At 39.1% G+C, this 14,434-nt stretch overlaps 1 protein-coding gene across 15 annotated transcripts in view; it reads left to right on the top strand.

Moving 5' to 3' along the window:
* The window catches only part of CADPS2 (calcium dependent secretion activator 2), a 506,725-nt gene that overhangs the window by 172,950 nt on the left and 319,341 nt on the right, over positions 1–14,434 (top strand). For all 15 annotated transcript variants that reach the window (XM_028104882.2, XM_028104880.2, XM_028104885.2 and 12 more), the window contains exon 3: positions 6,741–7,073. In XM_028104882.2, the coding sequence (XP_027960683.1) occupies positions 6,741–7,073 (333 nt within the window). The remainder of the gene's footprint in view (positions 1–6,740; positions 7,074–14,434) is intronic.

The following is a 14,434-nucleotide window of genomic DNA, read 5'->3' as shown; positions in this document are numbered from 1 at the left end:
GACTTTTTGCAGATACAGTATTCTGTGGTAGTCCTCACATTTCAGTTTTGTTACTCACCATGACTTTTTTTAGTATATAAACCGAGCAGGTGAATGGAAAGCACCATTGGTGCTCAGCAGGCGCCTGTACAAGATATAACTCGCTAAAATATGGAAAACTGTGACTACATGCTATGTTACAGTTTTTTGATGTCCCTTTTCTAACTCCCACACTGAACTGGTTGGGTGTTCGGTGACATTTTCACATTAAAGGTCACTGATGGGTACGGGCCAACATCTGTGGAATTACCAATCAGAATTATGGCTGCCAGGGGTGAAACTTGGATAGGAGTGGGAGAATTTCGAGAGAATAAGTACTGTTGCTTTTGGATTCCATTAGTCTCTGTTCTTCCAATATGTGACCTTAGGCCAGTTACTTCACAGCCTAAATCACTTAATCTATAAAAAATAAAAATAAAAATGGCATAGGGTGATTGTGGGCACAAAAGGAGATAACATGTGAAGAGCTGTAGGGAGACAGAATACCTGCTCATCAGTGAGTTTGTCCATAAACAGAATTCCCATGGCTGCTTCAGTACCAGTATGGTGCCCTAGATGTACCCCAGACAGAATCTCTTTGAGGATCCTGGGGCTTAGAGCAGAAAGCTGGTACGTATGCATCCAAGGCTTGGAGACCAACTTCTAGGACCAGCCTCTTTATATGGCCACACTTTATCTGCCTTTAATTTAATTATTTCTGTGAGAGGATACAAGATTAAGATCGTTTATATCTCCTGGGACTAAGTCCATCATTGTTAGTTCCATAACTTATAATACCTGAAAAATCTTTAAAAACTATCATTTCTGCAATTATAGCAGATTGTCATTTATGCATTGTTTTTAAACAATATACATTTTTCTTCACAAAACTAGTTTTACTTTCCTCTGTGACATTACTCATGCATCCTTCTGAGATGTCTTTCTCCCATTCATGTGGACAAGGTCTATGTCTTAGGTTAAGCATATAATTAAAAATCAGTAAATCTTAGTGGTTAATTGAAGTTATGCAAGTGCATCGTTGGGGAAATAACCATCCATACCATTCATTCCCTCCTCATTAGCTCATTCCATGGATATTTTCTAAGTGCTTGTTCTTAGTGCTTGGCCTGGTGGTAGGCACTAAGAAACCGTCTTTGGTTTCACTCTCCACTGTGGAGGCTTACACTCTATAGTGAGTACAAAAAAAAAAAAAAAATGGCACTGGAACCTGGACTTAGTTATCACAATTACAAAGTGATAAGTACTTTAAAGGAGAAAAAAAGGGTACTAGGATTACATACAAACAACACAGGATCAGGCTGATTCAAGGCAATTGGTGAAGGAATCACTAAAGAAGGGTTGATGGAGTAGGGATCTGATGCATTATTAAGAGATAATTAGATGATGGTGAGATGGTGTGAAGTTTTGGAAAGAAGACGAGTGGAGCTAGTGCATGGAGGATGAGCAAGGGAGAATGCCTAGTGATGAAGCCAGAGTGGCAGTTTGGAGCTATTTGAAGTAGGACCTTGGTGACAATTTTGGTGGAAAGTCAGTGAAGAATTTGTAAGCTGGAGAAGGATTGAAATGACCAGATTTAAAAAACAAACAAACAAAACCACTAGTTTGATACTACTGAAGGGAAAAAGTTGGGGAAATGGGAGTTGGGTGGCTTTTAGGAAAATTTGTGAGGCAGGAAGCCTAGTTAAGAGGCTGTTGCTCTTAGCCAGCTGAGACAGAATGAGGGGCGTGAAGAACTCTTGTGGGCACAAGAGGAGGAAAGATGATCTGGAGGAATTTAGGGGCTGGTGGGGTCATCAGGGTTTAGTGACAAGTTGTAAGTTGGGAAATAAACATGGAGAGGATGGAGGAGTTGAGAATGGTTTCCAGGTCTCAGAAGAAGTAGGATCTGACATTCACTGAAGCAGATAGAAGGCAGAGCAAACAATAGGAAAAGTCATGCATTCTGTTATGCGATTTGTCCCACTGGCACCGTAACCTTACACGTAAGGAGAGCTATTGGTTGGTATTAGCCATGTCTGAAGCTTGAGTGATATGAGGATCATTTGTTGGATTGCACTTTGTGATGGTGTCAGAATTGGGAGCATGTGCAAAATGGATGCTCGTCAGCACAGAATCCCAAAGGGGAGCACGGAAGAGAGAAGCAGCCTTCTTAGGATGGTAGACCTTCCTTTCCTATACCTCGGATCAGAGGAGGACTGTTGCTTACTTCTGCTTTCAGATCATTGCTTTTCCTTCCTCATGCAAACTCTCTCTTGTCTGCTGGAGTGTATTCCTTTCAGCCATACCACGTCTTATACGTTCGGTTTTTTAGTGTGTATCCGTCTCCTGGTTCCTCTCACACAGGCATCCATAGCTCAGGAAATCTGGGAGCTAGATGCCTATCTAATCTTCTTTAGCTTCAAGAGAATTCAGTGTCTATAGATAGTCCTTACTTTCTTCAACGAATCTTTATTCAGCTCTAATTATAGGACAGGCTCCATATTAGGCACTGGATTCAGAAGCATACAAAACCGAGTGTCTGCTCTGGTGGTACATACTCTCTATTTTGGGGAGACAAATATGTATCTGGTGCCATGTACTAAAAAGAAAACTAGAGCAAGATAAAAGGGTAAGAATGACAAATAGGCGGGGGTGTGGGGGGGGAACTTCTCTCAGAAAAATGATATAACGGAGACCCACATGAAGCAAGAGTAAACTGTGTGGGTATATGAATGTATTACGTATTGCTGTATAACAAATTAGCCCAGAATTTAGCAACTCAAAACGATAAATATGTCTTGTCATCTCCCAGTGCCTTAACGTTAGGAACCAGGGAGTAGCTTTTAGCTGATGTTTCTGCTTCAGGTCTCACATGAAATTGCAGTCCTAATCTCAGGGGGGCCACATCGTCATTATTTTGTCATCCATACCTTAAACTACCCCGTTCCTGACTTGTCTCCCTCCTTGCCTAAATGCAGTTTCCCAGTCCAGCTTCTCCCTCATTCCCTTTTTTTTTTCCTGCTTCCTAAAAGAAAAGACGTTTGCTGTCTTAATTTTGGCAACTTGTCCTCTTTCATCTCCTGTAGATGGGCTCCCACTCTCTTCCACACCAGGAAATCTCTGTCAAAGGTGACCTCTGATGATAAAGACCAGTCTATTCCTAATTTAGTTGATTTCTCTTGTGTCATTTGGTTCTCTTTCTCTTGAGATGCTCTCCCCTCTTGATCACTAATACGGTATTTTGCCTTCTACTTCTCTGACACTACCAGCCTCTCTTGGATCAAGTTCTTCTGCCAATTGTTTAAATGTAGGTATTTCTTAGAGTCTTGTTCTTGACTCTTTGTTTTTAGTTTACTTTGTCTTCAAAGCTGACTCCTACGAAAACTAAGCTAATAATCCCTGATGCCCCCCCCACCCCCTCTACAAATATGTTGTTCATCTGTATTCTTCTTTGGTTAATGGAATCTAGGCACCCCAGTTTTAAAAAAATCATGAAAATTTTCCTGCCTTTTTACATTCTGTAAATAACCAACATATGTTAATTCTGTCTTCTCTAACTCCCTCTTACCTCTCCCTAGTTCTCTAGCCCATGACCTTTGCCCTAGATCAAACCCTTCCTATTTTTACCTGGTCTGCTGTACTTGTTGGATAACTGATATCCCAATCTCTGTTCTGGTTTATTGTCCTCTACCCTTGATGCTGCCACCAGTTTTTTGTGTAACTCTTGTTTCTCAGCATGTTAATACCTGAGTTTCCCAGCCATCACCGACTCTCGGTTATCAGAGAGAGCTCAGATCCCTTGCTTGGCACATGGTGCATTTTGCCATCTGGTCTCTATTGGTCTGCTTAGCACAACTTTTGCTGCCCTCACCCTTAAATTTAATGCTCCTGCAGGATGAAAGTTCTTACGTTGCCCTCAAAAGGCTATGCTGTTTATTCCTCTATGCTTTTTACTTCTGTTGTTTTCCTGAAATGTGTTTTCTCCCTTTTCCCCTTCAACCCACAGGTCATTCAAATCACAGGTCCCTGTCTTTGTTTTGTGCCCCCTTTGTCCTCAACCTTGTCCCTAGACGGTGGAGTTCATAACTTCCTTTTCTTTACTCCCCTTGAATAGGCTGCCATTCTTGCTCTTACTGTATTTATCCTGTCTCTCCCTGGTTGCGTGAGCTTTGAGGGCAGGGTCTCTGGCCCGTTCACTCTTCTGTCCCCTCAATACTTAGCAAAAGGCCTGACACAAAGTTACTTAGTAAGTATCCATAAATAACATGTAATTTGACTGAGTTAGTATGGTTTTAGGTAGGGTTTTATAGGGGAGTTAACACTCCAAAGACTTATTATCCTTGCTTCAAAAAACATTGTTGGGTTACTTGGTAGAATTGAGGACTGAGTTAGGCAGAAGTTGAGAAAAATAAAAATCCCTGCCAACTTAAAAGTATTAGATACCAAGTAATTAAAAGCTTTTTCTGAAGCCAGCATTAAGGTATTTATATTGCACATTAAACAGATCTTGCTGTTCCAGCTTCATACGCAATTACCAAATTTTTAAAAGTTGTTTGTCTCAACTCTAAATACTCTCCCATAGAAAGAATGTTACTTTTATTTCTGTATCGGGGTGCAATCTGGAGACAGAAACCACACAACTGAGTAGGGAAAATTTAATCAGTGAGAGATTGGTTGCAGTGGGTGAGGAAAACTGGAGAATATAGGAGTAGCAGATACAGGGAGCACAGCATCCAGGGAAGGAACAAATCTGGAAGAGGGTCCTGCTCCCCACATCTCAAAGCCTGGGATCCAGACCTCATTGGAGAAGATGTGGCATGTCCTACTGCATGGCAGAGAGTTTGACTGAAGTGCCACACTAATGGGACAACTGGGGAGTCTGCCTTCTGAGGTGCGGCACTGTAGAACTCACTGGGGATCTGCCAGTGGGGGCGGTGCACTAGGAAGCCACCCTCAGGCTGGGAATAAGTTGCCCACGTGTTCGTGCCCCATGCCTGCAGGTGTAAGAAGAGAGCCCTTCTTCCTCCAGTGTCCCTCCAAAACTTTGTAAAGTTGTGCTGACACAGGCAGGGTACTGGGAGGGTAGCACAGAAAAGTAATAAATTGACTACTTTGACTCCTGAGCTTCCATATGTTCCCATTTAACAATATAAAAGTCTCATAGGAATTGGGAAAAAATACATGTATATATAATTTATCTTGAATTCTAGTACCCAGTGAGAGTTGTGCAATGAAATGAGGGTGGCAAAGGAGATGAAGGCACCCTTAATGTGTCCCGAAGTAGTTAATGGTATTCTTGGACAAAGTACTTATGGAATATCTTTATTTTCGTTGATCTGCATAAAGTAAAGGCATTATTCTTACACCTGTCTCTTAAGAATTAGTTTCAGCTTAGAAACAGAAAATAAGTCTTTTCTATACTGACTGAGGCACAGCTGATGAAGAGACAGGAAACATTGTGTATATGTGTTGAATGTTTGCCCAATGTAGAATTTATAACCCCTGTTTCAGTACATTAGCCAAAATGTTCGAGAGTCAGGAATCCTCTGGCCCTTGAGCAAAGATAGGAAACAACATTTTGGGTGAATGACTCTAAAAGGGGAGAAATCAAATATTGGGGAAAAGTTTAGAGTCAGGTGATGGTCAGTGGGACCAGTGAGGCCACTTTATACAGAACATGTGTGCTGCTTACCCACACGCCAGACAGACATGATGATAGTCTAGTCCAAGTAGTGGGGTCCTAACTCAGTACCATTATTCTAAGTCAGTTTTTAGGGTAAAAGTTGACATGGATTTTTGTTTCATAAGCTTAACAGATCTAACTCATGGGGACTGCACTGAATAATCCTACAGGCTCTTCTGGGAGAATTTTTTGTCGTCATAGGAAAAATAGGAATAAAAGTGTTACCTGCTTCGAAGAGGATTCTTAGGACTATTGATGATGGAATAGATATTTAATGAATCTTGACTGATATTTGTTGATATTTGGGTCTGTAACTTAGAAGAAAGGAGAGTTCTAAGGCCAACTCTGATGTTTTGCTCAGTAAGACATTATTACCCACCTCTTCCTGTCAATTTCACGAACTTCTCTCTCTGTGGTTGTCTTTGTATGTTATTGCCTGGTACTAGGGAACATCTAGATATTTCTTACAGATTTTGCTTTTCTGTCATCCATTCTTACCGGCTCTGAGACATGTGCAAGAAGTTGGGGGACTGGTGAAGTCAGGGATGGGGGGATGGTTGCACCCTAATCCCCCAGCTGTGGAGGAGCTTTGATTAAGTTATACATGCTGGGTGCTGACTTGGATATCAGCTATTGACCTTCCGATCCTCATTCAAATAATTGGGAACCCCCTCCCTGCTGAAAAACTAGCCAGAACTCTAAAGTACAGATAAAGAAGTTGAGTTTACATCTCCAATTAACTTCTTAACTCTGAAAGGATTCAGTTGCAGAGATGCCCATGACCTTCATGTGGGGATGCATGTAGTTCAGGTTGGCTCATCATACGATTTCTTAGCTTTCATTACTGCCTCTTGTAAACATTTCATCATTTTAGAAGATTGGGGTCCTTTATGTCATTATTTACCATATGTTATAAAACATTTTGAATCATTGTAGAATACTTGGTGTCATAATTCTGGCTGGATTGTTAGAAGCAAGGAGTGTTAGTGTTCCTGCCTAATTGTAAATGGGTTTTTTGTCTGTTTTTTGTGTCTTCTAGGTTTTTCTGAAGAGTGATCGAGTGGCCAGAATGGTTCAGAGTGGAGGGTGTTCTGCTAATGACTTCAGAGAGGTGTTTAAGAAAAACATAGAAAAACGTGTGCGGAGTCTGCCAGAAATTGATGGCTTGAGCAAAGAGACGGTGCTTAGTTCATGGATAGCTAAATATGATGCCATTTACAGAGGTGAAGAGGACATGTGCAAACAGTCCAATAGAATGGCCCTAAGTGCTGTGTCTGAACTTATTCTGAGCAAGGAACAACTCTATGAGATGTTTCAGCAGATTCTGGGTATTAAAAAACTAGAACACCAACTCCTTTATAATGCATGTCAGGTAAGTGGTCCATATTTCCCATTCCCCCACCTGGCTCAGAATGAACATCAAATATTTACAAGCCTATGAAAATGTACATTTTATAATCACTTTGCAAAGTTGAGTGAAAATGAATTTTAATAAATTGAGTAGTGGTATTTGAAAGAAACTTTGAAAGAATTATTTGATAGAGGGAGAAGAATATCAGTACATTCTATCCTGTAAGTAATTGTTCCCATGTGCCTTATGTTAGGACATCAGATTTTTACCTATTGGGTACATAAGGGGAATACCCCAAATAATAAAATGAAAATCAGCTGTTATCTAAAAAAGTTGGGCAATTTATAATAGGCAGGTATTACTGACTGCAAAATAATTTTTTTCATAAAGTTATGTTGGTCTTCTGAATTCTATGGAATTGAAACTTCAGAATTTCTTTAACCCAGCCGGATAGAAATGAATGAAAATGTTGCTGAACTATGTAATTTAGAGATGACCAAGTAAGAAATATTTTTTCTCTTCAGTTGTTATTTGAATCATACATAGGACAAATTGAATGAAATATCATGTTCCACATCTTTCATCTTTGGGCCTTATGATTTGTCTAATGTATTCATTTCATGTTTGCATTTTGTTTATTTTGGTGGTATAAATTATTTAACTATGCCCTAATATACAATTTAAATAGACAAAATTCAGGCATTTTGAAATTCATGCATTCATTAGAGTTACACTTCTATAATGTACATTTACATTTATTTTTAATCTTTTCACAAATCTTCTCTTAATTTCTGCTTTCTATGTGTATCATTTGCTTTGCATTACTAACTTGTGAATCACTTCAAATGAATAAATTGACAGGTAATAGTAAAGCAATGTAGCATCTTAAGCCTGTGAACAATTCATGCATTCGTCATAATTGTTTTCACTATTATTAAACCAGGTAGTTATTTGACAATAGTGGCAGATGACTATAAAACCACAATCTTCTGTTTTAAAAGGTTAATGCAACTGGGACTTTGTATTTTTAATGAAACAGTAACTCATTTGTACAGCTAAATATTGATGAACATGACTTAGTTAAATTCAGATTCACACATTTGGTAGATATTTATTGAGTATTTATTCAAGTTTTTGACTTGCTGGGTGTTGGGGAAACCAAGCTGAGCAAATGAAGATATTTGTTCTCCGTATCTCCATATGTTGAAGTCTAGTAGAGCAGATGGACCTCTAAAATGAGTTATAACAAATGCATTGAAACTTATACTGGGTGTTACAGGGTCATAACGTCCGCTGACATCAGTTGTTTTTTTTTTTTTTAATAATTGCAACAGTGTTATGTCTTTTTATGTAATTAACTCCTTTATCATTGTATAAAATCCCTCTTTATCCCTGATAACTTTTTTTTTTCCTGAAGTCTGCTTTGTCTTAAACTAATACAGCTACTCCAGCTTTCTTTTGATTAGTTAGCCTGGTGTCTTTCTCTATTTACTGTTAACCTATCTGATTCCTTATGTTTTTAAAGTGGGTTTCTGGTGGACAGCATCAAATTGCCTCTTGGGTTTTTTGTGTTTTTTTTTTTTCTTTTTAATCCAGTTGGACATCTCTGTCTTTTAATGGCTATGTTTAGGTTATTTATATTTAAAGTGATATAGTTGGCTGAAGTTCTAGAGTCTTAGTTAAGGATTGTCACTTCCTTGGATTTGTCATTTATCCCTTGTCCCCTTCCCCACCCATTTCTGCTTTCTCTCATTTGAATTGAGCATTTTATGTGATTCAGTTTTATGTGATTTTCCTTTGATGTACTGTGTTTTTTGGTGTTTTTTTTTTTTAAACTTCGTTAGGAGTTGTTTAGTGGTGGCTCTAGGGTTTACAATCTACATTTTAAAATATTCAAGTCCATATTCAAATAACATTATAAGTCTTCAAGTGTAGTACAGCTGTCCTAGAATAGAGAATTTCCAAATCCTCCCTCCCATCCCTTGTGACATCTGTCATTTATTTCACTGATATTTCTGTCCTTCATTACCGTGTTGTTTTTATCATCTAGTGCATTGTTACTATTATTGCCTTAAATAGTTAATTTTTAGATATTAAGAATAAGAAAACAAGAAAAAAAAATTTTTGTATTTTACCTTCATCCTTCTCCTGATACTCTTTGTGTAGACCCAAGTTTCTGACTGGTGTCATTTTCCTTATTTTTCTGAAAAACTTCTTTAAATACCTCTTGCAAGGCAGGACAATTGGTGATGAGGTCCTCAGTTTTTGTTTGTCTGTTTTTCCTTCATGTTTAAAGGATAATTTCACTGGATATAGGATTCTCAGTTAGCCTTTTTTTCCTCTTTCAACACTCTGAAGGTTTCAATTCATGCTTTTCTTGCTTGCATGCTTTCTGATGAGAAGTCTGAAGCTCCTGTGATCTGACTTCAGTATTTTCTCCTTGTCTTAGTTTCCTGAGTTTGAGTATGATATGCCCTAGGGATAGGCTTTATGATTCTCTTGCTTGGCATTCTCTGAACTTTCTGTTTCTGTGGGTTGGTGTCTGTCATTCAGTTTGTGGAAAATTCTCGGCCATGATTACTTCAGATTTTCCTTCTGTCCCATTCTCAGCTCCTTCCTGTAGTCCAGTTATATTTGTGTCACCTATATTTGATATTGTCCCACAGTTATGGGATGTTTGTTTTTGTTTTTTTTTTTCCTTGCATTTGAGATTGGGAAGTGTATGTTGACCTTTCTTCAAGTTCACTGACTCTTCCTCAGAATCCTCAGGTCTGCTGATGAGCCCATCAAAGGCTGTGTTCATTTCTGCTAGTGTTACTAACCTCTAGCATTTCTCTTTGAGTCTTTCTTGGAGTTCCCATCTACCTATTCACATTACCCATCTGTCCTTGCATGTTTTTAACTTTTTCCATTAGAGCCCTTAATTTATTAATCTAAGTTAAACTTTTTTTTTTTTTTAATAACTAACATCTCTGTCACCACTAAATCCCATTGGGATGCTTGCTTTGTTTCCAGTCTGTGTTTCATTTTCTCTTTTGGCATGTTTTGTAAGTTTTTTTTTGAAAGCCAGGCCTGTTGTATCAGATTATAAGAACTGAGGCATATTTGCCTTTAGTGTGAGAATTTACATTAATCTGATGGAAGGTAGGCTGTGTTTAATGTTTATTGTAATGTCTGTAGGTGCAAGAAGCTTCAAATTCTCCTAATGTCCTTTTGATTTGAGGCTTTCCTGAGTATTCATCTTCAGAAAGAGTCTTACAGCTCCTCCGCTGTTACCCCGGAGCTGTGTTGGTGTTGTGGTAGAGTGTTGGGGAGTAGGGACTGTTCTACAGTCTGACTGGATTTTTAGTAGGCCTAGGTCTCGGGGCTGTAGCCTTCACAGATGTTTCTGTCCCTTGTCTAGGAGTATGGCTTCCCTTCCCACCATGTGCCTTATTCCCTTCCTCGTTTAAAGGATATCCAGTCTGTTTCCTTGAAGTTGTGCCGCCTCTTCACTCAGGTGTTATTTTTCCCAGTAGAAGAGTTCAGAAGGCTGCAAAAGACTGCAGAGGGTAGCCTTTTCTCTCTCCAGCAGGGACAATTATTCAGTGTTTCCTTTTGGCAAAATCCATCCCCCTTTGTTAGGTAGAAGAATGTGGGAGTTTTAACAGTGGTTTTTCTTCCCTTCTTCCTGCCAAGTCTACAGGGGCATCTTTCTTGGATCCCTACAATGAGAACTTAGTGGGATTACTATAGAGCCCCCTTCTGATGACAGCACCAGGAGTTTCTCATTCTCTGCACTCAGCTTCTAGTAATTTGTCCAAATTAGTTGTCAGGTAAGTAGTCCTACTCTTTATGGCCCCTACTGACTTCTGTTTCCAATATTACACCTCTCTGGTTTTGATTGTGTCTCCAGGTGTTGGGTTAGTGGTTTGCCCTGCAACCTTCGTTCTCGGACAAGTCCAAGAAAAGTCATTGATTTTCAGGTTGTTTAGCTCTTTGTTTTAAAAATGGGAGTGATGACTTCCAATCTCTTTACAGGTCTGAGCTCAAACTGCAATTCCTTTGGTTCTGAGATTTGAAAAACTCTTAAGGATTATTTCTTTGATAGACTTGAAAAAAATTACAAAAAATACTCGTATAAATAAAGGAAGAGCTGTACTTTGGAGTAACAATCATTTTATGAAGTCAGTGAAATAATGAAAATGGATGAAAACGGCTGAGATTCTTTTTTCTTTCTCAAGGGCATATGTATCTTATTCTTCCATTGTGTTTCAACAGAGGTCTAAAAAGAAAAGGTGATAGAAAGCACAGACAGTAGACTGCCTTTTACAGGAAAGGAATAGTTGGAGAAGAGGAATAGTGGAGCAGGGTTTGGGGGAGTGGAGAAAGGACCTTAAAGCTAGCTGAGCTGTTGGAACCTGGCTCCAGGTACAGGTCGGTGAAATTTACTCCACTTTCCTGACATCTCAGGAAAGGCTTAGAGACTTACTAACTGTAACTCTTCTGTATTGGTTCACCCTTAGCTGGTCCCTTGTTTTTTGCTGGTAGTGGTCCCCTAGGACATCTCTCAGATATGTGCTTGCTTCAGGGTCAGAAGCTCTGCATACAGAGCTGTTCTGTTAAGATGTGCAGGATGGTATAGTCCCTGGTACTTAAGGAAAAACCAGAATGTGAAGGGTGCAGTGCCAGAGCTGCAGCCTGATGCCACCCAAGCTTCATGTGGTCACAGTCTCGTCCCAGAGCTGTAGGATCAGCATCAGCAATGGAAAAACAGAAAAGCAGAGGTGGTTACATTATGTTTGATTAGAGCCAGGAACTTAGTAATTATCAAAATTAAGGCATGAAAGTAAAACCTGAATGTAGAGGATATCACAAATTATAAAACTAGGGATAATTGAAAGAAAAATTATTACATGTTACCAAAAAATAAAGAATAAGAACAATCCAGATATTTCATAGATTAGCTCTTGTGCTAGTAAAACCACCTGCCACACTTTGGATTCTTTGGTTTGAGTGTGTTTGTATTGCTGCACATTTACAGAACAAAGCATTAGGTAACGAAGGAAGGAGCTCATTCTAAAATGAGCAACATAACAATATAAGAATCTGATATTGTTAGCCATGATTTACTTGACTAGAAGTACAGTGAAGTAACAGGACAGAAGGAAAAAGTGTGTTCGTGAAAAGTTTAATTTCAGAGTAGTTTTAAGGAAATGCAGTGAATTTCAAGTAAATATAGTTACACCTTTAAAGAAACAGTTGATATTAAAGCCATGTATTTTATAATCTTGTTAAAAATTTTTTCACCTATTTTTTAATAAAATGCTGCTACTTAAGTGGTACTAGTAATCAGCTGCCTTTAAACAAAAAATAGGTTATTAAAGATTATTTTAAAATGTGACAAAGGGGGGGGTTGCCTGGGTGGCTCAGTCATTAAGCATCTGCCTTCGTCTCAGGTCATGATCCCACGGTCCTGGGATTGAGCCCCTCATCTGGCTCCCTGCTCAGCGGGAGGCCTGTTTCTCCCCCTCCCACTCCCCCTGCTTGTGTTCCCTCTCTCGCTGTGTCTCTCTCTGTCAAATAAATAAATAAAATCTCTAAAAAAAAAATGTGACAAAGGGTAATACATTATGTTCAAGTCATGTAGTTAACTTAGTCTCCATAATCATGTACAAATATAATAAATTATGTACCAAGCAGTGTGTTGAATGATAGGAACACAGAGACCAGACCTAGTTTTTTGCTAGATTTATTTTTTAAAAGAAAAAAAAAAAAAACGCCATCATAAATGCCACAGTGGTGTAGTGAGATCCTGGCTCTATGTTCTTGAGGTTGAAAAGAACACAGTATTGGAGGAGTGTCATGAAAACACCAGAATAAGATGCTAAAGAGGTATTCTGCCAGGAGGGATGAGCATGTTGTAAAGCATCCAAAACAGCTTTGGCACTTGGGGAACTCCAGGTCTTTGTTGCTGCTGGAGTATAAGGAAGAGAAGGGACTGTGGTTTGAGATGACAATTAGCAGATGTAGGTTAAGGATGTTGCAAACTGGAGAGCGATGCGGTCCTACAGGACCAGAGTGTGCATGGTGGGACCATATCAACAGTATCTCTCTTCTTACTTCTTAATTTGTATTTTAAGAGAATTGGTAACTGAATTTGACAGCTATCTGAATCCTCATCTTCTCTGCCCAAGGCTACCTTTATTAATATTGCATAACCTCATTCCATTAACTGAAAAAAGTGACCCATCCATATTTACCCAAGAGTCCAAGGAAATTTAACTGAAATCTTCCTCTAAATATCCCTCTACCCGAATTTCTTATAGTCTGAAGACTGTAAGAACTCTGAGTGATACTACAGAATAGTTGCACATTTTAAGGGATAAGCAGGAATAATTTACAAATGGTTAAAAAGTAGTGTTCAGGGGCACCTGGGTGGCTCAGTCTGTTAAGTATCTGCCTTTGGTCATGATCTCAGGGTCCTGGGATGGATCCCTGCTACAGGCTCCCTGCTCAGAGTGGGGGTGGTGGTCTGGTTCTCCCTCTCCCTCTGCCTCTCCCCCCTGCCACGTGCCTGGACAGCTTGCTCCCTCAAATAAAAAAAAAAATTTTTTTAAGTAGGTTTATGATACCCTTTCTCAGGAATTTTTGGAGCTTTGGAGTTTAAGCAGTTTGGGCTTAAGAGTTTTAAGGAAATCAGCAAATCTAGGCAGTTGCTGTGTTTCTTGCCCATCTCACTGTGAGTCTTCCCTTGGAAGATCTGCATTCAGGATGTCAAAGGAAAGTAGAAGAGGGAAATTGCTGTCTGCCTTTCACCTCTTTTTTCTCAACTAGTGTGTGATTTGATAATACTTTTTATTTAATATAACTTGTCTACTTTGGCAGAAATAAAGCACACCCTACAGAGGCAGTTAAATTTGATAACAAAAATCATTTTCAAAATAAGAAAATAAAGCTGTAGAAATGACAATTAGGAGGTTATACTTTTCAAATCTAGATAATTTTAAAGCTCAAATGCTGAGGAAAATCTTCAAGTAAATGCCATGAAATGGCAGTTATGTTTTAGGGTACAGCAAGAAGAAACTTCAGACCTTAAGAATGAGTCAATTTTATAGTATCTGATTTTTGAAATTCTGGAATTAATAATTGGAATGGCCATAATATTTATATACATGTTCATTTTTTTTTTTAAGATTTTACTTGACAGAGTGTGCAAGAGAGAGCGATAGTGATGGTGGGGGGAGAAGGGGAGCATACTCCCCACTGAGCAGGGAGGCCAACTCAGGGCTCAGTCCCAGGACGCTGAACCAAAGGCAGACGCTTAACCATCTGAGCCACCCAGGCACCCTACATGTTCAATTTTTTTTTTTTTTATTTGACAGAGAGCAGGAGCAGGGGGA

The sequence above is a fragment of the Eumetopias jubatus genome, unplaced genomic scaffold, assembly GCF_037043125.1.
Source record: "Eumetopias jubatus isolate StellerSeaLion01/CBP00866 unplaced genomic scaffold, mEumJub1_p1.0 scaffold_14, whole genome shotgun sequence".
NCBI lineage: Eukaryota > Metazoa > Chordata > Mammalia > Carnivora > Otariidae > Eumetopias > Eumetopias jubatus.
This window is presented reverse-complemented; position numbering and strand designations above follow the sequence as displayed.